The 27,849-nt window shown below is 44.8% G+C and overlaps 1 protein-coding gene across 6 annotated transcripts in view; it reads right to left on the reverse strand.

Moving 5' to 3' along the window:
• Window positions 1-27,849, reverse strand: part of SORCS1 (sortilin related VPS10 domain containing receptor 1) — a 550,691-nt gene that overhangs the window by 70,716 nt on the left and 452,126 nt on the right. For all 6 annotated transcript variants that reach the window (XM_086680819.1, XM_086680821.1, XM_086680820.1 and 3 more), the window contains exons 19-23: window positions 22,897-23,083; window positions 14,517-14,650; window positions 12,175-12,298; window positions 4,757-4,869; window positions 1,915-2,046 (exon numbers count right to left, since the gene is read on the reverse strand). In XM_086680819.1, coding sequence (XP_086536945.1) covers window positions 1,915-2,046; window positions 4,757-4,869; window positions 12,175-12,298; window positions 14,517-14,650; window positions 22,897-23,083 — 690 coding nt within the window. The remainder of the gene's footprint in view (window positions 1-1,914; window positions 2,047-4,756; window positions 4,870-12,174; window positions 12,299-14,516; window positions 14,651-22,896; window positions 23,084-27,849) is intronic.

The raw sequence follows: 27,849 nt of genomic DNA on the forward strand, positions 1-27,849 counted from the left end.
GCTTCTCAGCAGTGCTGGCAGAAGAGGCAATCCGTTTCTTGCTCCCACCAAGTCACAAGTGCAGATGATAACTTGTGGAAAATAATGGGAAACTGAGTGCCAGGGCTGAGCGGGGTCAGAAGCAAATCTGATGGACTCCCCCCACCCCGCTACCCTGCCCCACCTGCTCTTCAATTGCAGTTCTCTAGGAAATGGACTTCAACAGGGCTCTCCAGGACAGCTTTGTTCTTCCTTACTTGTACAAGGAGGAAATTACAGAGGTGAGCCTTCTGCCAAGTGAGAAAGCAAGGTCAAAAGGAGGGTGTGTGCTGGGAGGTGGGCCTGGCTGTAATGTGGGGTTGTTGTTATAAGGCTGTTATAGGAGATTCTCTAGTCAGCCTGGCAGACTACAGATCATGGGACTAGATTATGGGCTCATTCTTTTTATTATTTAGTTAATTTAATTTATTTTTTTTTAAATTTACATCCAAATTAGTTAGCATATAGTGCAACAATGATTTCAGGAGTAGATTCCTTGAGCCCCTTACCCGTTTAGCGCATCCCCCCTCCCACACCCCCTCCAGTAATCCTCTGTCTGTTCTCCATATTTAAGAGTCTCTTCTGTTTTGTCCCCCTCCCTGTTTTTGTATTATTTTTGTTTCCTTTCGATTATGGGCTCATTCTAAGCAAACTGAAAAACTCCACGTGCTCGAGGGGACAAAGCCAGTATTTATTCAGAGCCCGGGAAGAATCCTATTTTTAATCTTTCTGCCAGAAAGAACTGAGAAACCAGAATCGTGCAGTCTCTAATGAGGTAACCAGCTCCAGACTGATCATTTTATCTCAACAGATGATGAAGAAGGGGAGCAGGGGGAAGGGGAAGGAGAGGGAGAATAGGAAGAAGAAGAGGAAGTAGAGAAAGGAGAACAACAGCATAATAATAATAATAATCCTCACAACACAGATTAAAGAATCTTCTGAAGTTAAAAGGAAGAGAGGGAGAGGCCAAAGATCAAAGGGGGCAGGAAAGAGAAACACACACACACACACACACACACACACACACACACACACACACACCAGTCTAATACTGCAGGAGATGGTGGACATGAGGAAAAAAATGGACCCCACGGACCACTAGAGATTATGTAGAGCTAATATTACTTCATTTATTACAAACACAAATCAGGTTAACTTCACATAGTGGGGATAAAGAGGACTGACGATTTGTATACAAGTCATACCTTTCAAAAAAGACATCATGGGGGCACCCGGGTGGCTCAGTCGGTTCAGCGTCCGACTTCGGCTCAGGTCATGATCTCACACTCCGTGGGTTCGAGCCCCGTGTCGGGCTCTGTGCTGCCAGCTCAGAGCCTGGAGCCTGCTTCTGAATCTGTGTCTCTCTCTCTTTCTGCCCCTCCCCCACTCACATTCTGTCTCTCTCTCTCTCTCTCAAAAACATAAACATTTAAAAAATTTTTTAAAAATTAAAAAAATAAAGACATCACATGTGTCACACCATTTGATTCTCGCGACTCGCTCGTGATAAAAGTAAGAAACAAAAGGAGTAAATGGGTTCAAACTCCATGCATTATTCAGCCACTTCCTTTTCCCCCACTTAGTATCTTGGACAATTCGTCACACAGATTTATCTAATTCATTGTAAATACCGTGTTCTCTAGTGTGGAGATATATTCCGAATGGTTTAGCCACTGCCTACAGTCACCACTCCTGCGTGAGTTTTGTGGTGATGCTGTAGTTAGGATCACCAGATCACGGATGAGACACAGAGGACCACAATGCTGAAGACTCTACAAGCAGCCAGTGTGCTCCCTCTCAGGTCCAGCGCCCTGAGAGCTGCTGTGCTGGTGATCGGTACCAGCAGGGGTGTGGCTCAGACTGTTGCGGAACCTGAATGTCACCTGGGGGACTCACCTGCTCCAGGTCTTCTGCTGACCTTTTGCTTTCTCCAGTTGGATCCTGATAGGGCAAGACAAAGAGCTCAGCTGCGGTGGGCAAGCCAGGGAGTACTGCCACCAAGATGTGCTCGCCTGGGACCCCTGTGGCCTGAGGGAGAGACAGAAGCTCCTATAAGTCCCATAGGAAAAGGTGGTGAGAAGCATGGAAAAGCACGGAGTACTCTGAGAGGGTGGGGGGTGCGGGCAGGCAAGAAGGACGTGAGCTTTCTGGAAAGGACCTGACATGGTGCAAGGCCGCTGAAGCCCGTGCCAATGACACTCCCAGGGGCGAAGTTAGCGATCTGTCCCCAAGGGATGTGTGTGCTGCATCTCTATTTCTGCCACAGGACACGTGGCAGGTAGAAGAAGGTTAAACAGTGGCCCAAGGCCACCCAGGCAGTGTGTGGTGATGCTGAGTTTGGAACTGTGGTCTAACCACGAAGCCCGTGTTCTCAAGCACGGCTGTACTGCCTCCCTTCGCCTGACGCTTACATGCAGGAGCCCCTATCCCAGCTAACGTCCTCTTTTGGGGCCTTCCTCGATTTGAAACTCAGATATTATATCTGAATCATCCTCAGTATATGCAAAAATGTTGATTGAATGAAGTTTGCTTAAAGATTTCACTGTGAAGTGTCAAGAGAAAAATCCCATTTGATGAGATAAAGGGAACCGGTTTTTAGATAATATTCTGTTACATAGTAAATTGGAAGAAACATGCCAAAAAAAGTTGACCCCAAGTTGTATCTCTTATAGGGTTTATTAGAGTCCAATTGATAGTACGGTACCTTAGGGCTTAAGGAATTAGCCAAGTGTAACTACCCATCTCAAAGACAGGGTGGGATGCTAGGAACCAGGGGCTGGGTCAGCTGCCTCTTGAGATTGGGTAGTCAAGGAGTCTTTGAAATTGGAAGGGATTGGCCCCTCCACCCTACAACACCCTGTCCTGAGAGATGTTGAGTCAACATGTTTATTCTGTATTTAGCTGATTATGCTATGCGGCAGCCTGGAAATATTGATGAGCAGGAGTTTCTAGCCTTCTGGACAGCTGGTGGAAAGGTAGACGCCCAGGGGATGTGATCCCTAGACTATAAATGTGAAGACAAAGCAGCCTGGAAGACTGGTCACTGACGGGCTAATGCCTGGTTGATAAATCACCTGGGGGAGTCGGGCAGCTACCTGGGAGGCCTATAGGGATATGGATCCCCAGAATGCTACAGATGGAAGGAAGGTGTCTGTGGACTCATTGAGGGGTGTGAGTCATCTCTCTTGGACAGCGGAGGAGAGAAACCAGTTGTCGCCCCAGGGACAAACAGCTCCAAGGGCAGAAGGATCCATTCCAGGGGGCCTGTAGTCTAGTCGCTGCGCCCCCTGGTGGCCATGATATTTAGCCACCACCAAGGTCTCGGACGCTGAGTCATGAAGACAAAGGTGAGGTGGCATTTACACAGAGGCACATGAAGGTAGTCCTTCTCCACCCCACTGTTCCATGTATTCCTGTTTCTCCATGTAATAAAGCAAAGGATGGCCATCGAATGGAGTGGTTGGGATCCCACGAGGGTGGTCTGATTCGAGTCTGATTTTTAACAGTTTGGCCTTGGGCAGGATACCTAAGGTCTCTATTTCAGTTTCCTCAGCTGTAAAATGGGAATTATCAGAGTACCTACATCAGAAGCTAGTTCTTTTGTGATTAAATGTGCTAACAAAGGAAAAGCACTGAGAAGAGTTTTTGGAATACTGTTAAGTTCTACATAAATATCAACACAGACAATGGCATGAATGAGGACAAGGCCGGCCCTTTGTCAAAAGGCTGGACATGAGATCTGTTTTCTGAGCAGGGGTTATCTGAATGCCTTTAGCCCATCAGCTTCTTTATGTCACAAGGCATGATGTTCCTGGGTCCAGGAAACAATGGCTAAAACACCCTCAACTGATTTTCCTTTTCAGACTAAGAAGATACCCTGGGGAAAGACAGCTCATCTCTGATTTTCTGGGTTTGTGCAATAAATCCAAGCAGCTCCATGAGATGATATCCCCATTCCTCTGCTTACTCATGAAAGTGGCATATGCAGGGCAAGATGTGCCTAAAGAGACTGTTTTCCCAAATTATCAGTGATACTCAGACAGGGATAAACCACACCATCTTAGTATTCTCCCAGAAAACTTAGGGGGTTGTGTTTCATGTGTACAAACCCAGACATTGGACTCAGACCCTTCACTTCAATGCAGGAGCTTCATCACTTATTAGCTGTGAGACCTAAACAAGTTATTTAAAGTCTCTGAAACTCAGCTGTTTTGCCGGCAAAATGAGGACAATAATACCCTCCCATTGGGGTGGTTGCAGGAGAGAAATGCCTTTAAAAGACCTGAGACACAGAGAGACGGCTGACCATCACGTGCCGAGGGCTCACTGCCTGTGGGGCTGGAGGCCAGGGTTGCTCTCACTAATCGTATTCATGCTGTGTCCCTTCAGTGTTGAGCAGGTGGCCGATCTTACACTTACTAATGACCTGATCATGAACCCTGCCGTATGAATATGATGGCCATAAATTTCCATGTTTCTCTTCTCTAAGCAGAAGAAAAGTTTCACAAGGCGGAAGGACCATGTGTTTGTTCCCAGTCTCATCCCCCTAACTCAAGCGACTGTGCTGTGTCTGCCTGCATGGGGATCCGCTACGCAGAAAGCAGGTGTTTAGCCAGACCTCCCACGGGCTCTAGCTCGTGCCCTGTCAGCTCTCTGCACAAGAGGCCCTCACCATGCAGCTCTTGGAAGACAGAGAGAAAAACGTGTCGGGACAAGAGAAGGAACTGTCTGCACTCACTTCCACCAGGGACTTTTTGATGACTCGGCTGATGTCCCTCCTCCACTCGGGGATATCAGGGTTGTAGTCGTCCAGGTTCGGAGAGAAGGACAGGCGAAGGGACCGGAATTCCTCTGGGGATACAACAGTAGGGTGATCACCGTAAGTCCATGAGTTTTCTCAAAAGTGTGCTGTACTTTATGTTTTATGCAAAGCCTTCGTAATGTGTCTTTTTCCTCCACACTTGCCAGAGAGCCTTCTGGAAGGAAAATCTGCTATTCCCGTTCTAAGCCTGCTACCTCTCCCAGCCTTCGTTTTCTAAACCAAAGCCCTAGGTCTGGCCCATGCCTTGCTCTGCAGCCTTTGCCCACGGTTCCTAGTTCTGGACTGTGCATTCCCAGACACGAAAGACCCGGCATGCCCTGAATGCATGGCAGGTTTCTGACCCTGAGCTTCTGCACTTACTGTCTGTCCCTTCCAAGGAGCACCCCATCCTTTCTATTGTCCACACACACAGTATTCAAGCTCTAGTTCGAGCACTTACCGATTGAATCCTTTCCCCACCATGTTTCATTGTCTTTTTTAAGGGCACTACTGTGAGTAGCACCTATCCCCATTATCATTACATGATTGTATTATTATTATTATTATTATTATTTGATTACATGATTATAATTATTATTATTGTCATTCTGTTGCTATGTTTTGTGTGTATGGAACTGTCATTTGATGGAATTTTAAGCTCCTTAACCCAAATAATTTGTTCACTCTCTCTGTAGCTCCTGAGTTCATCGTGATCCTCAAGATAGGATGGGATGACAAAAGCAAGGGTCTGGTGGGGAGAATACGGGAAGCCAGAGGAACTCGGAGAACCACAGCACCAAGACAGATGCATATGTGACATTTATGGAAGAGAGGGAGCAAGGCTTGCTGACCACCCTGCAGTGTGAAGAAGGTTCAGCAGGACCGTCAGGGAGTCTCCGAAGGCACATCAGTGATGAAGGAGTACCCTGCACCCTGGGAATGGGTCTGCTTTAATATCCCTGTCACACTCTGTCATTAGCTGGGATTGGCACACGGGAGGCGTGGCCTTGGCCCAAGCACAGTGACGGGTTTCAGAGCCCAGCCCTGGATAACTTAGCTGAGTACAAGTCAGGTCATGTCGCTGCCCTAAAACCTGCTAGTGGCCCCACATGGTGTTTAGAATAAAAATTCAGCTTTTTAAAAAAAAAATTTTTTTTTAATGTTTATTTATTTTTGAAAGACAGAGAGAAACAGAACACGAGCGGGGGAGGGGCAGACACAGAGAGGGAGACACAGAATCCAAAGCAGACTCCAGGCTCTGAGCTGTCAGCACAGAGCCCCATGTGAGTCTCGAACCCACAAACCGTGAGATCATGACCAGAGCCAAAGGTGGTGTGTAACCGACTGAGCCACCCAGGTGCCCCTAAAAATTCAGCTTCTTAACCATGTCCTTCATAGCCCCACATAACCCGGTACAGGCTTTCTCTCCTGCCTCACGTCCACAGGCTTCCCTGTGCTCCAGGACCCTGTCTTCCCCCTGCTTCTGCATGCTGTCATGCTCCTTCCCATATTAGCACTCTTCCACTTCCCCAGAGACAGCACAGGTGGCTCCTTCTCATCATGCAGTCTCTCCTGGGAGAAGCCTTTGCCACTCGCAACCTGAGTTATCCTCCCTTCCGCAGCCTCAGACACCTTTCATCATATGACCCTATTTGTCATCTTCAGACTTCTGGCCACTTAAAGTATTTTGTTTTTACTGTCTGTCTCCCATACTGAAATACTAGGTCAATGAGGACGGAAACTCTGGGTTCCTGGCCCTGTGGGGTGGTGCCCTGCACATGGTAGGTTTTTCTAGTCATTTAATTAATAAATTTTTATTGAATGAATGAATGCGTAAACTTCTCTAGAGGTTCTCTGTAATCTGTGCATGTGCTCCATTCCTTTCTTGTTTTAAGCATGTCCTCACGGTTCAGTAGTGGCTCAGTGACATCAGCAATGCCAATTACACATTCGGAAAACATAAGAGCCCACTTCTGCATTTCCTAACAATGCTAAAGACTTATTAGACACAGGCTTTGAAGATTCTTAAATTATAAGGTGTGTATTTCGGTGGTTAGCCTGTTCCAAAGTCCTATTTTTCAAAGCTTGCCCATTTTATGAGACACTGGTCACCTATATGAATATCAGCACTTCAGTTCTGATGGAGAATAACAAAATGCATCTTAATTAGCAGCATGGAAAATGGAAGCCCCAAGGAATCACTCACTGAACCCTAACTTTTCACTTTAAAGATGTAAGGTAGGGGCGCCTGGGTGGCTTGGTCGGTTAAGCGGCCGACTTCGGCTCAGGTCATGATCTCGCGGTCCGTGAGTCCGAGCCCCGCGTTGGGCTCTGTGCTGACAGCTCAGAGCCTGGAGCCTGTTTCAGATTCTGTGTCTCCCTCTCTCTGACCCTCCCCTGTTCATGCTCTGTCTCTCTCTGTCTCAAAAATAAATAAACGTTAAAAAAAAAAAAAAGATGTAAGTTGATTTTTTTTTTCATTTTCCCTGAACCTCTTACCAAACCATAGAAACCAAATCTATAAGGGAAGGTGTTTATCTTAATAAAAAGACACAAACAGAACAATGATACAGCTCTCTCTGTAATAACTTAGCGGGCCCACTAGCAGGGGACAGGAGTTGCACACTTTAGTTTACTCAACAAGCAGGGAGTGCATGTGGGAGCAGTGGAAAGCATAAGTAGCCGAAGTACATACATACATACAGTTAAGCCTTGAACAATGTGTGGGTTAGGATGCCCTCCCTCACCCTGGTACACGAAAATCGACATTTAACTTTTGACTCCCCAGAAGCTTAACTATTCATTTAAAAAAAATGTTCTGTTTTGTTTTGCTTTGCTTTTGAGAGAGAGAGACAGAGTATGAGCAGGGAAGGGGCAGAAATTGAAGGAGACACAGAATCTGAAGCAGGCTCCAGGCTCTGAGCCGTCAGCACAGAGCCTGACGCAGGGCTCGAACTCACGAACCACGAGATCATGACCTGAGATGAAGTCGGATGCTTAAGGGACTGAGCCACCCAGGCGCCCCAAAGTTAACTATTAATAATGTATTGTTGACCAGGAGACTTACTGATAACAGAAATAGTCGATGACCACATATTTTGTATGTTATGTTTCATATACAGTATTCTTACAATAAAGTAAGCTGGAGAAAAGAAAATGTTATTAAGAAAATCATAAGGAAGAGAAAATACATTATAGTCCTGTACTGTATTTATCAGAAAAATCTGTATATAAGTGGACCTGTGCAAACCCGTGTTGTTCACAGGCCACCTGTGGGGTGTGTGTGTGTGTGTGTGTGTGTGTGCACGTGCGCACATGTGTTTGCAGCATATTTACATTTTTTTTGAAAGCAAACCTGTGCCCTGAAGCAAATTAAGGAAAACAATGCAAATTACATTTTCTTTCCCACAGTCTATTTTGTGGCTTTGGGTGGACAATCTTTTCCTGGTCCATTTCCCAAATATAATGCTTCCTTCAGTCTGACCATGATGGCCCTAATGTTCCCCTCAGCTTGACTAAATTTAGGCAAATTTCTTCCTGACCACAGCCACTGACCTCCCTTTTCCTAGAGCATTTACTACTTTTGAAAACTTGCAATTGTAGATTCCTCCTCTGCTCTTTTGAGATGCACATCTTCTCCAACCCAGGAATGTCTTTCTTAAGGACCTGGGAACCATATCTTTGAAATGCAACCATCAAGAAAGATAGAAAAATAGTATAGGGTTCCTCAAAAAATTAAAAATAGAATGACCAGATGATTTAGGAATTCTACTTCTGTGTATTTACCTGAAGGAAACAAAAACACTAACTGGAAATGATATCTGCACCCCCATATTCACCACAGCATTATTTACAATAGCAAAGATATGGAGATAACCTACTCTCCATAGAAAGATGAACGGATACAGAAAGTGTGGAATGTATATGTGGAATGTAGAAAAAGCAAAAACAAAACAAAATCTCAGATACAGAGGACAGATTTGTAGTTGCCAGAGGCAGGAGTGGGAAGGTGAGCAAAATGGGTGAGGGTAAAGAGGTACAGCTTCTAAGTATAAAATAAATAAGTCACGGGGATATAATATAGGGCATGGTAACTATAATTATTAATGCTGCATTGAATGTTGAAAATTGCTAAAACAGTTAAAGTTAAAAGTTGTCATCATGAGGGAAAAAAGAATTGTAACTACATACACTGCTAGAGGTTCACTAGACTTGTGGGGATTAATTCACAATATATACAAATAATCATTATGTTGTATACCTGAGACTGATAGAATGTTATAGGTCAATTGTATCTCAATACAAAAATAAGATTGACATACTCTTGCCATGTGTACCAGGAAAGGAAGGAAGGAAGGAAGGAAGGAAGGAAGGAAGGAAGGAAGGAAGGAAGGAAGGCAGGCACAATGGACCTCTGTCCATGACACAGAAGGAGCCTACTTTTCATGAGCACCATTTAGCAAACACAGTCAGCCTAATGACGGTGATAATCCCTCACCTCTGAATTCCTCCATGAGTTCATCCCCGGGTTTAAAAATATTCCTGACTTTTATTTTAGGTGAGTTCAATCTTGCCTGTTTAACTCTGTGTGATATAATGTATCTTTAATAGATCACACACTTCATTAAGATTTTCTAGTAACACAGGGGCACTTGGGTGGCTCAGTTGGTTGGGCACCTGACTTCGGCTCAGGTCATGATCTCACTGCTTGTGAGTTTGATCCCTGTGTTGGGCTCTGTGCTGACAGCTCAGAGCCTGGATCTTGCTTCAAGATTCTGTCTTCATCTCTCTGCCCTCCTCTGCTCATGCTCTCTCTCTCTCTCTCAAATATAAAATGAAACATAAAACAATTAAAAAAAAAGGTTTTCTAGTAATATGCCTGAAACTCTGACACTTCATCTAACTTAAGATAAATGAAGGATGCTTGCTCAGAAATTTGGTTAGAGGAGGGAAGACCACTTCCTTGCTCAAGCTTTTGATAAAGAGACGATTTTAGTGAAGGTAGCTCATTTGATGGAGAGCGATCCACTCTTGGATGACACCTTTAAAGACATTTTAGCGAGAAGGATAACTAAGCCGGGCAACTGGGTGGAAAGTGGTTAGAAACATTCCCTCTGGATTCAGATTCCTAGGCTCTGTTTATTATACTTAGCTCATATTTCTACATTTGAAAAATAGGAGTAAATATAGCCTATTGTTCATAAGTCTGCTCAGAGAATTCAATAAAACATCATATGTATCAGGTGCTTTGAACAGATGTTGGTAAGGGCTTTGTCAATGTTAATTTTTACCACTACCATCACCATTATTATTATTACTGGAGCTGTCACTGAATAGCAGAATGACTCAAAGCCAGTAATTTCCCATTTCTGGGCTACGATTTCCTCTCTGTGAAATGATGGCATGAGCCAGGTCAGGCCAAAGACCTTCTAGGTTTAACGTTCTCTCTGTGGTTCTGATGAGGTTGCTGATAGGCTTAACCAAGAGAACATCTGTTGGGAGTCATGGGTCAGTGCCCATTAGTGTCACCTATGACATCCAGGAAGGACAGAGAGGAAAGGGAGTCTCAGATGGAAAAGACATGAAAGCTATTTAGTGGGGTTAATTTCAGAGCATGGGCCCTGGGTCTAGATGGGCAGGGTTAGAAGCCCAGATCCAGAACATATTAGCTGGGGCAAGTTATCTGTCCCGCTGAAGTAATGAGAGTATTAACATCACCTACTATATGCTAGGTCATCGTGAGGATTCAGTGCATTCACTGAGCATAGAAAAGAGATGAAGAAGGAAAGAGAGGCAAAGGCACTCCCCCAGTTTGGCCACCTGGCTAAGAGGTTGCCTCACTGACGGGACCTTGTTAGGAAAACCACAGCCCTGGTTTGCTCTCACTTACTGTTTGGGCTTAATCAAGCTACTTTCAGGGGCCTGTGGGGGTGGGGGGAGGGGAGGGGAGGAGGGAGGACACATTATGACTCTTAACACCCAGCCATGCGAGGAATAATGTCCTCAGACTTGTTCAAAAATGCTTATAAATTGCTTTTTGCATTTGAAGGTCAAGTTCACAAGATGAGAAATGAAAGCAGTACCTGCATCAGAGCCAATTAATTCTGGGACTGGGGCAATTGATAATATTTGGACCACTAGCTAGTTTCTCTTTGTCTCTCTCTTTCTGTCTCATTCCTGGTCTCACCCTCCCTCCCTTCATCCCTGTCTTTTGTTCTCTCTCTCTCTCTGCACAGCATTTACCTTTCCTATCTACTTTTAAATTTTAATTTTTCATGATGCATATATACCACTTTCATATTAACAATAATTTTCACATTTTTATCATCCACCTATACACTCAGTGCATACCTATCTATCTTTTGGTGCAGAAAAAAAAATTACCAAAATGAGATCGATATGTATAAACTGTCTTTAATACCCCATTTGAAGTCAGTGATCCTATCTTTTCATTTCAGTATATTTTCATTCTGTGCAATACTCTGACTACATTCAACTTCCCCAACTGATTAGCAGAATGTTCTGTATCATTGCTTGTTCAACCAATATCCAATCTATGATGATACATGACATCTGCATGATATTGCTTTTAATTTAATCAGAGTATTTTTTTTTTAATGATAAGTATTTCTGGAAGAGATCTTCAGAATATTTACATATTGGTAGATTCTTCTTAATAATCAAGACTCTTAAAGTTAAACTTTAAATTGTTTGAAATTTATTTATTGTGTGTGTGTGTGTGTGTGTGTGTGTGTATGTGAGAGAGAGAGAGAGAGAGAGTGAGCGCGCATGAGTAGGATAGGGGCAGAGAGAGAGGGAGAGAGAGGATCCCAAGCAGGCTCCACATTCAGCGCAGAGCCTGATGTGGGACTCAAACTCACGAACTGTGAGATCATGACCTGAGCTGAAATCAGCTGTCAGATGCTTAACTGGCAGAGCCACCCAGGTCCCCCTTAAAGTTGAACAAAAGCCTAAATATCATCTATTTTCTTTTATAATGGGGGTTTTAGTTATTCAAACACCACCAGAATACCAAATGAAATGGATCAGCTTTATACATAATGAAACTCATTCCACCCCACCCAGGTGAATGGGTGTAGAGCTGCCCTTTGTGCCCCAGAGCCACTTTCAGGAAACAGTCCAATAAGTGCCCCCAGGGTCTTGTGACAGCAACTATGTCGGGGAACCACCTCTCCCAAAAGGAGGAGATCAGACTTGACTCAGCTCTTTCTCTACCACTACGCTCTTTTCCCCGGTTAGAGGTCATGAGCCAGGGTGGCCAGTGGGACGAAAGCACCAGGCTAGTTCATCTGAGCTTGGGCCCAGCGACGGGTTAGTGTAGACAGGGCACTCACCATACACCGCAATGCTCTTTGTGTCTTGCAGGATGGCATTCCCAGCAGAGACCTGGACTGTGATGGTGTTCATCCCTTCAGAAGTAAACTTGAATGATATGCTTCCCTCCAAGGTGATCAGAGGCTAAAATGGGTGAAGGCCCAGAGTCAGGGGACACTTGCTCAATTACAGATGAGACGGCCACTAGCTCTGATCCACCAACAAGCCACTTAAGTCAGCATAGGCTCTTCCTGGTGTGGCCCTGGGTGACCGGCTCCATCTATGCTCCCCATCATCTCAAGTCCAGGCTAGAAAGGAGCTACGAGAACCACGACCCTAAGTGACTCTGCCCATTCCTTGTGAATATGACACCTCTCTTCCGGTGTCTTTACACAGCAATCTGGGGACACTGGTAGGTCTTGCTGTTTGGTGGGATATAGCTCTCTATCTGTAACCTGCTCAGAGCAGGCAGATCCCTTAATACAAAGAAATACTCAAATCAGACCAAAACAGGCAGTTCATATTAATCCAGATTTAAGCAGTAATCATTGAAAATCTGTAAGCTTCCGGTTGTTCATCTCCAGGGTGTACCAATTATAGAAAATTACAATGGAACACAGGGACCGTGGACACCAAAACTGTACTATTTAGACTGGAGTGGCCTTGTGTGGCTTGGTTCCTCTGAGAAGCCCTATCAGCAGTTTTTGGAAGTAGCTGCTATGGAAACAAGTACTAATTGGATAGTGGTTTGAGGACTGAAAAAAAGAAAAAAAAAAAAAAAAAAAAGATTTGGAGTAGTGCCTGTAATATAATCAGATGCTGGGGTCCTGGAGGAAAAGATTATTAGCTTACTGACCTCCCTCAACTCATTCCTCACAAACATTTTTCTTTCCTGTCTTTTCTTAATTAATGTTAAAATCTAAATTCATGTTCCTCCCTGTATGGCAGAGGGAAGACCAAAGCCCAGCATAAGAAGTCTACGCTACACAATCTGTGGAGAATTTGTTTTTTTGCTGAAAGATTTAAAAAAAAAAAAAAAAAAAAAAAAAAAAAAAAGGAGACACGGAAGAAAGTTGTTTAGTATGTTCACCTTCTAGCACTAGCTTTCAGGCAAATAACTTAGATTTCTCCCCTGCCACTGTGGGTAGTGGGCCCTACTGGGGTCAAATTTATATGCGAGGTTTCAGAAGAAAAAAAAAAAAAGGCTTCTTTTCAGCAGCTGAGTCAAATTAGCCATAGAGGTGAGCGTTTCCTTCCCCTGCTGGGCATGTAGCAGGGCTGGGGTCAGGAGAGGTATCTTCCCTGGGCCTGTGCAAAATTAGGTCTCCAGTGAGAGCCAACATTAAGCTCTGGGGTAGAAACAGATTTGTATTGGAATAAGTTGCACTATATTTGAAGAGCAAAGCCCCCCAGTGCAAGAAAACGACTCTGCTGGAGGAAGATGAAGGGTTCTAGTCCCACCAACTCATCCCTGCGCCCCCTGGGGAGGCCTGAGGCTGGCTGCCTGCACTGACATCTGGAAGCCAATTTGAATCTCTGAGAATGGAGTCAGTTCAAAACAGAGCTTGCAGCCTAGTATGAGGGGAAAACAATTCCCGTGGGCACGGGGAGGCCTTGGATCCAGCCTCTGGTGAAGCCGCTGAATGAGGCGGGGAAACCACCTCCTGTGTGTCCTCCTCATTTTTTTCTGGAAAATGAAGGGCTTACAGTAAGTGAGGTTTATGGTCTCTATGGAGTTTAAAGGTGCTGCTGACTTCTGGTCACAGGCCATGGTTTTTCACAGGGAAAACATAAAGGGTAAAGCTGTGGCTACGTCTGATTCAGGGTGAGAAGGCCATTTGGGGCTGGGTTGTAGTAAGTATTTGTTGCTTCAGACTCTCTGTTATCCATTGGCTTTTTTTTTTCTTTTTGTGGACCGTTTTCTGCCCTCTCTTGGACCATGTGGTTCCAAGGAGACTGATTTCATCACCTCTTTTTCCATTCCCACCACTGGGAAGGCTTGGTCAATAATACTCCATTCTGGGACATCTGTAAGAACTTCTATGAAAGACAGTTCATTTTCCCTGCTAGGTGGTGACAGTTAAATAGCTCAGGTTGCTGCAAAGGGTCTTTGCAAAGGCACATCTCACTGGAGAAGAAGACCAATGTGGAGGAAGATAAGGGGTAGGGGTGGTGCGGTGAGAGACAGACAGAGAGACAAAGGCAACAAACTGTTGAGATGACTGGTGTACTAAGAGCCTGCTCTCCCCGAAATGAGGACTACCCTAGACCCTTGAGTTACAGAAGCCATTTCATTTCCTCTTTTCCCTTCAGCCAGTGTGAGCTGAGCTGCCATTTGATGCCGTGTGGAAGGCTGACCCACCTCTGTGTTGTTTCCATACCACCATACGTAAGTGAGGGTGCCCACTTGGCTGGGCCACAGCACTGCAGTTGCGTTGACCTCTTTGTTCTTCGTGGTGACAAAGGGAAGAGACAGGTGTACATGCTCCAGGGGACCTGAGGCACAAGAGAAAAGACGAGTCATGCAGAAGGAAGAACTTTCTTTGCTTCACCTTTCCCTGCTCTGAAGAGAATATGTATTAGTTCTGGAAGTCTCCAAAACGTGACAGTCCTATTCCCTGAGGAAAGTGCCAGGGGTTGCCCCTGCTTTGGAGAAAAATATATATCGTGACCCATTGTATCTCAATATTTTCCACTTACTGGTCTTTCTTCCAGGCCTAAAACCTGAGTTATGTATGTGTAAAACTTTAGAAATTTACAAGTAATGTATGAAGTCTTTAAAAGAAGAGCCATGATACAAGACTTTATAGGAAGATGCAAAGTCTTTCCAAGAGGTCATATCTGTGGCGGTAAACAAGGATGAAGGAAACCTCATGGAGTCCAGGTGGGTGGCAGGGGGAGCTGGTGGTGGTGGTGACTTCACAAATCCCCAAACCATTTTAGATGTGATGATTCTTTACTCTTTGTTGGATTTTAAAGATCTGTGTATGTGTAGACACATATGTGTGTGTGTGTGTGTGTGTGTGTGTGTGTGTGTGTGTGTGTGTCGCTGCCCGAGCATATGTAACACCACCTGTTTGGTGTTAAGGTCAGCTTGTCTAGGACAAAGCATGCATGAGCAGGTAGAGACAGCCCTGTGGTTCTCAGGTTCTCAGGATGTGCTCAAGTGAGGAAAAAAAAGGGGGGGGGGAACGATTCTAACTACGGAGGCCCGCTAGATGGACAATATCATCCACATCCTGACCTTCAACTAATAAAGTTCATGCTTAGAACTCAAAAATCACCGACTTGACTCTGGACTCCATTAGGAGCCAAATGTTCCTAAGAAATTCATCATTTCCTACACGCCCCCCACCCCTTCTGTAATCTCCATACCTTAATGAAAAAACAAACAACAAAACCAATGTATATCCAGGGCACCAACCCAGAAGCATAAAGTCAATGTAGATTCCTTATTCCTTGCCACTCATTCTATGTTAGAAACCACGGATCTGGTTTCATAAATACCTTTCAGTTAGAGTTCCTCTCACCATCCCCAATCCTTCCCTGGCTCATACACCTGGACTGTCACGCTCCGTACAGATCTTCTGGCTTCCAACCTGCTCCCATGCTAATCCACCCTCCCGCTCTGTGTGTTCACTGCCTGCCTGCCTCAGTAATAGACAAGCTGCACCAAGTGCCACGGTGCCCAGAACAAAACATATGCTCCAGGGTGAAGGTAGAGCAAGTGTAAAGATCCTGAGGAAGAACTGGATCTCCATGTTTGTGGAATAGCAAGAAAGTTCAAGTGGCTGCAGTGAGAGGTGGAGGGAAAGAGTGGAAGCCATTGAGACCTAAGAGGTATTTGTACATATAGCATGTCAGTCCGTGTATCTGAACTATGCATATGTGGGTTGTATGAGTTCATTCTTGCATGTATACAATTTATATGTTCATACAATGTATGGCAATGACTACGTACCTCTCACCCTACAAACTGTTGTGAGAGTGATTTTTCTAGAAAGCCAAGTTGATCTTGCTTACTCACTTGTTCAAAACTAAATTTCGCACTCCCTAATTATAATGATGATGATAGTTAAGACCTATTGATCTAACATTTGTGAGACAGAGAACACAGGCTGCAAACTTTTGGAAGGTAAGAGTCTTTCATATTTACCTTTATACATAAAGGCTAGCATAGTTCCTGAGATGTAGCAGATAATCGAGTGTTTTGCTGGGTAAATAAACAGACAATGCAATTTCTTGTTTCTGCTTTTGTCTATGCTTCTCTCTCTTTATAGAATTAGAGTCTTGGTGACCAGAATACAGGCAAGAATTGATTTCCTGGTTTATAAGCCATATGATAAGAAGTAGTTGTTCATAAGTCAGAACGGTTCAATACAATAATAAAAGGGCAGCATTCGCTGAGTGATAACTATGTGCTACGTATTCTGCTAATGACCCTTTTGAGTCTCATTTGCTCCTCTCCACAGCCTTATGGAGTAGGCGATACTATCACATCTGCTTAGAGATGAACCAACAGAGGAAAGTGACTTTCCCAAGGTCATGCAGCTAGGAAACACCCATTCTGGGGTGTGGACCAAAGAAGTTTGATTTTATTTTTATTTTTATTTTTTTTTTAATTTTTTTTTCAACGTTTATTTATTTTTGGGACAGAGAGAGACAGAGCATGAACGGGGGAGGGGCAGAGAGAGAGGGAGACACAGAATTGCAAACAGGCTCCAGGCTCTGAGCCATCAGCCCAGAGCCTGACGCGGGGCTCGAACTCACGGACCGCGAGATCGTGACCTGGCTGAAGTCGGATGCTTAACCGACTGCGCCACCCAGGCGCCCCAAAGAAGTTTGATTTTAAAGCTCGTGCTCTAGCCAGCTGACAAATGCTCAAAAGACCTTTCTCTTTTTAACAAATTAGCTATTAAGAGTCAGCATCCACTGATTACTTAAATACATTCCAGGCACTGGCAAATGCACTTTATACATGTTCTCATTTCTTACACGGCTCTTGCTGTTTTACTCCAGCAGGCTAGGCCCTGTTCTGCCCTGAGGCCTTGGCTTAGACACCCCTCTCGAGGCACCTGCCAGTCTTCAAGTCTCAGTTCCAGGAACCACTCTTCTGGAATACTCTTCCTGACTCCCCTGATCTGAGTTAAATGACTCAGCTAGAAGACAAGGACTAGATGAGCTTTGTTAGACATGCCAGTTCCATTCTAACGGGGTTCATTGTCTTTGTCTCTCTCACATATGAGTACTTAATATATTTTTATTTTTTTATTTTTTTTAAAAAAATTTTTTAATGTTTATTTATTTTTGAGACAGAGACAGACAGAGCATGAACGGGGGAGGGTCAGAGAGAGGGAGACACAGAATCTGAAACAGGCTCCAGGCTCTGAGCTGTCAGCACAGAGCCTGACGCGGGGCTTGAACTCAATGACCGCGAGATCATGACCTGAGCCGAAGTCGGCCGGTCAACCGACTGAGCCACCCAGGTGCCCCATTAATATATTTTTAAAGTCAGAATATCAAAGTGAGGATGGTGCCTGTGTCCTCTTAATGGCAACAGTTGAATCCTCTTAGTGAAAAATGGTCACTAATTCATTCAATAGTTTTAGAGTGCTGCCATATGTCAGACATTATTCTAGGTGCTGGGGACACCTGGTACTTGGTGGGGCTTATGTATTATTGAGGGAGGCAGGCACTGAACACACAAAGCAGGGGTGCGTGATAGAGTGCTAGTTTTGTGTCTCAGAAGAAATGACACTGGAGCAGTGACCTGAATAAAGTGAAGGCGTGCACTATTTGTGATGCATCGGGGTGAGGGTAGAGCAAGTGCAAAATCTTGAGGAGGAAGTTTGCTCGCCATGTTTGAGGACTAGCAAGAAAGCCCAAGTGGCTGCAGGGGAGAAATGGAGGGAAAGAGTGGAAGCCAAGGAGACCTAGGATTCAGGACGCATAGCATGTTGGCTTGTAGGCCATGAAGTACGCATATGTGTGCATGGGTTCATTCAAATGTGTGCAATTTACCTTTCATACTCCCACCTTGTCCTCTTGTATTCATTTACTTTTTGTGCATTTGACATACCTAGTTTCTGCTGCCCCAAACCTAGCTTTTAAGCATCTCTTCTATGCACAGAAGGTGCAGTCTGAGCTAGGGGAGCCGTGGAAGCGAAACTCCAGTCCCTGGAGGCCCCCAGCTGGCTGGCTGCTCTAAATCCAGAGCTGAACAAGCTGGCAGAGGTAGCTCCATGACAAACGTGCCTGTGGTGCCGAAGAAGGGCGGCAGGTGGCACTGCATCACTCCATATGAATCTTTGCTGCAAGGTGGTTAAGGGAAATGGGAAATTACTTGTGTGAATCGGGTTTCCCTTCTCTTTTCTTGTTTAGTCCTAATGTGCTGCAGGAAGCAGCTGACGCCTGTGAAGCTGGACATCGTGCAAGCGCGTCTGTGTGTGTGTGTGTGTGTGTGTGTGTACACATGCAATTACACACACAATGATCGTTTGGGACTGACTCTACCATTTGTCCTGGAGACCTCTGACTGTAGAATTGAATATTGTATGTGCATTACATTGATGTTTGTCTGAAATGTAAAAAAGCTCTAGGAGAAACTAAAGTAGTTCAAAGTATAAAGATGAAATCCTAAAACAGAGTCCCTTAAACTGCAATGTGCATACGGATTATACTAATCTGTTCAAGGCAGATTATGGGCACATTTCTAGAAATTCCAATACAGCAGGTCTGGAACTAACACTGCATTATTATCATGCAGTTCTGGGGTGGGTGACTCATTCAACCACGCTTTACAAAACTCAAGTCTAACATTTGCTGGCCAAGATAACAATGATGTGAAAAGTTGCAAAACTACATAGTTTTTCAACAAACTGATCACTTCACCCTAAGGTAAGAGCAGAAAGGCATCTGTAAATGGTACCTATGTTAGGAGGTAATTGCAGAGAGATCTAGAAAGTACTACAAAATCTAGCTCAACTACTTATTTTTAACCTTTCATTCTGCTAATCTGCACAGTATTTGGTGACTTTTTTCCTGCAAGTCTGCCTGAGATGGGGCAGCTTTCTGAGCAGAAATGTGCGTGTCCTCTAAATTCTACGCGCTCCCACCAGCTGAGGCCAACACTGGCTGCACCACCACGTGTCCCATTAGTTTGCAAACTAGCAGAGCACAGTAAATACTATCCCCAAGAACTTTCTGTCAGGCTACCACAGATTACCCAACCTCCCAGTGGGAATGGCTCACCCACTCCTGGAAACTTTACAGCAGGCACATCCTCTCCACTTGTTTCTGATGACTTCTGCAAACCCTTATTAAAAACTAAAACAAGAACAAAACCAAAACTCTCTGATTTGGACTCAAATCACCTTTCTGACTTGGAGGGTAGAGAGAATCTTTCTTCAAGACAGGAAATGGGGGAGAATTCTGGGCAAAGGGGAGGGTGTTAGTGAGAGAAGCGGAGGGTAGGCTTGGCGAAATGACCTAAGGGTTGCTGCTCAGAACCCACTAAGTAGAAACGCACGTGCTACTTTGTGATGATGGGAAATCAAGCTTTGCTAGTTGACAGGTCACAGCATATTTTGCTTGAAAGAACCTTTGAGAAACAAGATGTGCGTTCCTCACATGACAGCAGAAAATCTAGGCTCAGAGAAATGGAGTGACTTGGCCAGGAGTTTGGGCCAACTCCCAACTCAGTCCAGTGTTTGGGTTTCGTTTTTTCTACAAAGACCACCCCCATCCCTGCCCCCATACCCTGGTACTGTGGCCCAAAATGGCCAAGAGACCCTTCAGGTTTGAGATTTGGGGGAATGTTAATCAATTACGGTCTTGTTCTGACTTCGTCTTAGTATACAATGGTGTCAAAGCACTTCTCCCATCTTCGTTTGCTCCATCTGCAAGAAAGGGCCGATGTTGCCTGTCATGGTACAAGTGTCAGGAGAAGCAAAGGAGGACATGTGCCTTTGCATAGTGACATGAACTTTAGGAGAGAAGTGGTGATGTGAGCAAATATGTCAGACCTGCCGAAACTGCTTATGATGGGGGTTTTAGATGTATGTGAGTTAAATAAAGTTTAGAAAAAAATCCTGTTTTGATGCAGTTAGTAAAAAAGAGTTCATTCTTATCCCCAAGGCCAGGCTTAGAAAGGGTTCCATTACATGAAGTATGCTTATCCAACCACTTAACCCAAGATAAGCCTAACAAAATTGCGATCAGAACACAAAACTTTCCAGGGGCGCCTGGGTGGCTCAGTCAGTTAAGCATCCAACTTCAGCTCAGGTCATGGTCTTGTGATTTGTGAATTCGAGCCCCGCGTGGGGCTCTGTGCTGACAGCTCAGAGCCTGGTGCCTGCTTCGGATTCTGTGTCTCCTTCTCTCTCTGCCCTGCCCCAACTTGTGCTCTGTCTCTCTCTATCAAAAATAAATAAATGTAAAAAACAAAAAATCTAAAAAAAAAAAAGAAGAACACAAAATTTTCCATTACTAACCATCTGCCATTAAGGTGAAAGTCAAAGTACTGAGCCACTCACTCAACTAGGCTAATGCGAAAAAAAAAAAAAAAAAAAGCCACTGAACAAAGCAGTACATTTCTTCTAGAAGCCATGGCTTCAGCAACCTTTAATCTCTGTGCTGTTTTCCTTCCCAGGGTTGAGTAAGGTTGGGAGAAAACCAGGTTAGGGAGCTAGCTCTCAGAGGATCTGATCATGTTTAAGGGGTGAGGAAGAATCCATAGGGTGACCAAGAGACCACGGTGTGGATGATCTATGGGAGAGCCTGAGAAACTGCGACACAAAGCTAGTGCTGAAGTTGAACTCGGTATTTACACATGGTTAGCATGTGGTAGATGTTTCATACACAGGCGAGATATGGAATAAAATCACTGTAATTTTTCAGGAGAGCCTGAATGGCTGTAAGGATAAAATCCCCCTTACAGAATAAGCCATGGAAAAACGACAGGTTGCTAGGTAGGTGGCCATTCTCAGCAAAGGTACCAGCATTTGTGTGGCAAGTTAGTTTTGCTACTAATAACCAATGTTGGTGAGGTACTTCTGAGAGATTTTCTGATTATTCATAAGTAAGAAAGATTATTTCTTAGCAAGAGACAACTCCAGAAAGTCCATACAGGACAGCCTGGGATGGGGCAGTCATGGAGTCAGCAGGAAAGGAGCCTATGGAAGGCACCTTGAACATATGTAGTGGTACAGCAAGGAGTTCATGTTCCTTCGGGACAATCTGTGAAGGAGTGGAGGGGATAAGGGTTGGTGGAGACAAGCTGCATCACTGACAAGACTGACCTCAGTGATCAAGAGCTGGCACTCCAGAGTCTGGCAGACCTGAGTCTGCAGCCTGGCTTTGCCAGATAGTAGGTCTACAAATGCATTATTCAAATTCCCTGACACCCACAGCTCTTTGTAAGTAGGGTTTCTAATAGTGCCTACTTCCTCGGGTCATTTTGAGACGTGAGATCATACATGCAAAGAGCTTGCTTAGCACAAAAGTGGGCACATAGTAATTGCTTCATAAACTTTAGCTGAAAAGAGGCAGGAGGAGTGGGCACACTGGGAATCTTGTACAACTTTGCTTCAACCCAAAGGAGGGAGGATGCGTTTCTTCAAAGCCCTTTTGTCATGAGTGTACAGGAGAGAAAGATCAAGAATTACTGCTGAAATCCTCAGTAATTAACAATCACTTGGGGAATCCCTGGATACTCTTGTCCTCCCACTAGACCAAAGAAGCTTAAGAAAAAAAGATTCAAGTTGGTATGTTCTATACTCAGTTTAGTTTCATGGGCCAGGGGCAGGTGGGAGGCATGGGATACTGCCTGGCCTTAATATTCTTCGCTTAGAATTTGGAATTAGTTTGGACCAGACTGTCCATAAAAGGAGCTTTCATTTTAGGAGGCCAGTGCCTTCTCCATTAGGCCACCGGGGCTTCACATAGCTACTTTCATTCTAAAGCAAAGCATTCTGTAGCAATCTAAAGATGTCCTAAGCCTGTTTGGGGATGCCCACACCCCTGCCACAAGGGGCCTTCATGGCGCACGTTTGTACTACACGCAGCTTAGCAGCAGTCATGATGTCGTCAGACTTAACACATCTTTAGATTCCTCCGTGGGGCAAGCGCTTCGACACCTCTTGGAACTGCTTCGTAATGCAGCTTCCACAACACTGTTTACACTCTTTCCCTCTCTTGACACCAACTTCTCTCTAGCACCGAATCATCACGGATAAAAGCCCAGGAAACACACTTTCAAAACAGGAGCACGAGTCTAAAAGAGTTATCAACAGTGAGGTGTATCATGGGAAGAGAAGAATAATGAGATGGGGAGAAATTCCATCACTAGTGCTAATTCTCAATGCAGTAGACTGAGCCATACACGGGAGTTGTTTTCAAACATTTCTTGCTTAAAAAAAAAAAAAAAAAAAGACAAATCCATATTCAGTCAAATAGCTCAGCAAATTGCTTAGGCCCAGCCGTAGACACAGGTGTTTGATCTCAGAAGCATCTGGAAGAGGCACAGGAAGTGCCATGAGACCAATTGCAGGCAACGCAAATTCTAGGATTCTTCAAACTCTGTCCCCTGTTTTTATTTTCTCCCCATTTGGCTCTCTTATTCTCCTCTCCCCTTCTACTCAAAGATAACGTGTGAGCTGCTTCTAGATACGACATTTGGGGTTATATGTTAAAAGGACACAGCATTTAAAATATGTCATAAACCAACAACAGTAATAACATACAAGTTACATGTAAGTACAGGACGGCGCTGTCCGACCCCAGACCGTTGTCCACTTGCACCGTCACTCGGAAAATGCCCACGTTGTGATAGACATGTTTGATGCCATCTTCCATGGAGCTGAGGTTGACGTAAGACACTGCCACGCCATCACCAAAGTCCACTTGGATGAGTGTCCTCTGGACGTCACCCTGAAAAACAGCCCAACATCAGGACAGGGGAGTTGGTGCTTGCTGCCTCCGCTCTAGGGGCTTCTCCTGGTTCTTGGCTCTGGGAAAATGGCAGACTCTGGCTCCCTCCTACAGCTGGGAGCATCTGTCTGTGTTTGACAGAATCCCTGTGACATTCCCTAGCAGACAGGAGCTTACCAAGATGGACGGTCTCCAAATCTGAAGGGCACTGATGACCGAAAGTTTCAAGGTTTGGAAAATTCAGTGTTCGTTAATCAGCTCTAATTTGATATTCAATTTCTCAGAGGGATTTGTTTATGCTCTTAGCATCCACGTGAATAAAAGGTATACACACACAGCTTTAAAAATTCAGCCTACCCCACATGGTCACAGACCTCTCCCATGTGTTCGGAACCCCTGGGCCCCTTATTTCTGGTTCCCTAACCATATAAGGAGAAGCATAAAAGACATCTTGCCTCGCACCTGATATGACATTGGACTCAGCCCTGTTATTAAGAGAATAAAGGTTAATGTTTTCATACTTCAGCATTTTGTGCTATCAGAATGATAACATTTTATTCTTCACAGAATCTTAGTTGGGAGAGAAAAAAACAGGCCAATATTTGCCCATTTTACAGGTGGGGAAGCTGGACGTTTTAATGATCTGTTCAAGGTTAACATGGCTAATTGGCAGCAGACCTGGATTTGAGCCCATCTCCCTGGATTTGCATCTCATTCATTACAGGTGGGTAGAACACTGATGGCTCCCTGTGCTTGGATCCCAGTGTGGCAGTAACAGGCTGCATGACTTTATGCATTCAGCCTCCTTGGGTGTCCATTACCTCATCTATGAAATGGGCATAAGAATACCTTACTTTCTTAACTTGAAAGGTTGTTCTAAGACATGTGAGTTAATCAGTCATCTCTAAAACTCTGCTTCAAAATAAATTACTGTCAAAACAACGCAGCTGTGAAGGACCTGCCATAACCCTTTTTACAGCTGGACTGGAATCCTACCATTCTTTTTTTTTTTTAATCATTTTTTTTTTAACGTTTATTTATTTTTGGGATAGAGAGAGACAGAGCATGAACGGGGGAGAGGCAGAGAGAGAGGGAGACACAGAATCGGAAGCAGCCTCCAGGCTCCGGGCTGTCAGCCCAGAGCCCGACGCGGGGCTCGAACTCACGGACCGTGAGATCGTGACCTGAGCTGAAGTCGGACGCTCAACCGACTGAGCCACCCAGGCTCCCCTGGAATCCTACCATTCTAATATTCCCACCGGTAGGCCAGGAGAGGGAGGATCAGGTCTGCTTTATGAAATCCGGGACCTGTAAGAAAATTGCCTTTTGGAATAACAGCAGAGATTATTTAGGAACAAAGTTGCTTAGACCTTAACCACAAAAAACAGCTTCCTTCCCATGCAGCCCATCCTTTATCAAGTTTCAAGTTTTCTGTTTGTTTTCTTAGCTTTTCCCATTTTAACTGGGAGAAAAAAACCTAAAAGCAAGCAAACAAACAAACACCTTTTAAATAAAAAATATTTTCGATTAAGTAAGGTTCATCTGGTATCATATTTTTTTGAAAAGGCCAAGTTTAAAATGCTGACATTTAAAAGGCTAATTCACAAGGAAAGGAAAAGCCGTTCAAATCCTATGAATCTCCATGACCTACTGTTCTGTTCTATGCCCAGCCAAGCACTGTGTGGGGGGCACACTAGCTAACTCTCAGTAGGGCATGGGCAAGAACTCTCCCCTAGGGTGGGAGAAAGAAACTCCATTCAGAACTACAAGACAGATTAGCCACAAGCCCAGACATGGTGCAGTTACCTGAATTCCCTTCACTAATAAATATAAATGTCAACCATTCTTGCTGACTTGTCCTTCATTTGCACAAATCAGACTGATCAATTTCTCATGCTGTTTCTGCTCATTTGTCTCATGTTTTCTGGATTTTCAACAGAGTTGCTGCCAGACAACCATAGGTATGGGCACAGAAGAAGAAACCACCTTAAGATCTCACATCATTTGGGACAAGTGTCCTGGGAATTATCAGGAATAGCTAGGGTTAACTGGGTTAACCGAGGAACAAGACAGGCAATATAATTTCTGAGAGGGCGAGAGGGAGCTAGCAGGAGAGCTCAAGCAAACTAGTGCACAGGCACTTGAGTAGGAGGGAGGGGCAGGAAGGGAGAAAAGGAGAGACTGAGAGGGACAGTGAGGGAGGAGGAGAGAGAGGGGAAGGGGTGAGAGGGAGGGAGGGAAGGAGGGAGCCAGGGAGGGAGGGAGGGAGGGAGTTTGAGACAGAGACTGAGAAAGAAAGAGAAGTTTAGGAGCACCTGGGTGGCCAGTCAATTAAGCATCAGACTTTTTTTTTTTTTAATGTTTATTTATTTTTGAGAGAGAGAGTGAGACAGAGTGTGAGCAGGGGAGGGCCAGAGAGAGAGGGAGACACAGAATCTGAAGCAGGCTTCAGGCTCTGAGCTGTCAGCACAGAGCCCAATATGGGGCCTGAACTCCAGAGCTGCGAGATCGTGACCTGAGCTGAAGTCGGACACTTAACCCACTGAGCCAGTCAGGCGCCCCAAGTGTCCAACTTTTGATATTAGCTTAGGTCATGATCTTGTGATCAGGAGATCGGCCCCTCTTGTGGGAGCATGGAGCCTGCTTAGGTTTTTCTCTCTCTCCCTCCCTCCCTGCCCCTCCCCCACTCACAAGCGCTCTCTCTCTCTCTCTCTCAAATAAACATTTAAAAAATGTTAAAAAAAAAAAAAAAAAGAAAGCTGAAGGGTTCTTTGTGGAGACAGAATGGACATCAGGTAACAGTCACCATTTGCAAGAACACAAAGGGGAGATTCACAGCTCAGCTGATTCTACCTTAGCCCCCACACAACTGGGAAAAGTATAACCTTGGCTGCCCCTGCTGGAGTCCACCTGCCTTGCCCTTCCTGTCTGGTATTCACCGCTCTGCTTTTGTGGGCCTGGATTTAAACCTCTTTCAGCACTTAAAACTCTTCCCAAGTTCTGTCTGGATGACTACTGTCTGTCATGTTAGCCTTCTGGCCTGACAGCATTCTTAATTATCCAGTCACGACAATGCTCCCCATGCATTTAATAGATGAAAGAAGAGAGCCACGGTGTTGGGTCTAATGTATCAGCAGGGCTGACTTCACAGGGGAATCATGCTTTTAGGGTATTAGGTCAGGTATTAGGAAGATCTTTCTCTCTCTCTCTCTCCCTCCCTCCCTCTGACACGAGTGCAGGCCCCCGGGCTTGGTACTCTCCACCGGGAACCAAGAACTCTGAGGGGCCAAGGTAGCAGATTTTATTCCTGCTGTTGCAGCTTTGCCCACTCAAGCGGATCAAACCAGATGCCACACTTTTACCCTCAGAGGCTCTCAGGTGCTTCCCAAGCCTAACACAGCTGTACCTGCCTCTCTTTGGGGCTCATCAGTCATCAGCCTCTGACTTCCTTGGGCTGAAATTACCATCTGAGACAGAGCTGCCAAGTCGTTTCAGAGAATGAGAAACAGGGCAAGGGCAAGAGAGCCTAAGTCCTCGATCACCATTTGATTAGGCACACTCCCCTACTCTGACTGGCTTTCTGGTCATTCATTCAACCAACCAATGAACCAACCAACCAACCAACTAACCAACCAACCAATTGAATGGTTGCTTACTGAATGTCTATCTTGTGTCAGGCATGAAATGGGAAAATGATGGTAAGTAAATTACAACAAACCAAGCAGAACAGATGTGGCCTATCGTTTCAGTGAGACAGATTAAATAATAAAACCTATGTAAAAAGTTATTACAGGGAATGACATCGTGTTGCAAGTTGTACAGTTGGGAGAGGTGGAGAGCTAAAAATTGGATCTGATTGAAAATTTCCAGGAAAGCTTCCCAGATAAAGTTATATCTGAGCTGTGATGACCTGAAGGGAAGAAATAACTTATCTAAACAAAGGACACCAGTGACTGACATGGAGGTGAGGAGTCCAGGCAAGGGTGACAGAGGGAACCAGATGTGCAAACGCCCTGCAGCAGAAGGGGGGTGGTATAATCAAAAGAAGTTAAAGACACAGGAGGGACACATTATTAAATCAGACTGAAGGGGAGAAAAATTACATTTGGGAACTTGGGGCCTAGTTTCTGATTTTTATTTTGTTCCTAAGAGCAATGGGAAGCCATTAAAGTGAGGTTTAGTGGAAGACGGCATGATGATGGTTTTAATTCAAAAAGATCACTCTGGTTACAATATGGAGGGTGAATTGGAAGGAGGCCCAGGTATTCTGGGAAGCTAATTAGGGGATAGCTCAGGGTAGATGATGGGAGATTGAGATATGAGTTGCAAAAGGAAATTACATGTACCTTCCTGTCAAAATTAACTCCCATCATTTATTGGTTTTGAAAGCAGTGAATCTCAGATTTTGCTATCAGCATCTCTTGTAGAAATTAAAAGAAAAAATGCTGATGCCCAGTTACCACTCAAGACCCCTCCCCTCTTGGCTCGGGGCCTCTGGGGAAGATGCTCAGTGCTGCTGGGGTCCGAGAAGGTCCAAAGAGGATGTTGGGCTGTGCCGAAGGTTGAGGCCCGTGGGATCGGATGGTTGAATAGGTTTTCTTGTCATTTAATCCATCTGCAGATGCATACAGCACGGCACCAGCTGATGCTATTCTCCTTCCATCTTGGCATGGTGGCGAAGCCTTCCCAGGGTGTCTTCGAGGTCTAAGTGTGAAAGGTGCACCAACAAGGCCAGGAGTGAAAGAACCGCACTTGTTGTTCAGTGT

The sequence above is a fragment of the Puma concolor genome, chromosome D2 (genome assembly GCF_028749965.1).
Source record: "Puma concolor isolate L17-30 chromosome D2, mPumCon1.1.hap2, whole genome shotgun sequence".
NCBI lineage: Eukaryota > Metazoa > Chordata > Mammalia > Carnivora > Felidae > Puma > Puma concolor.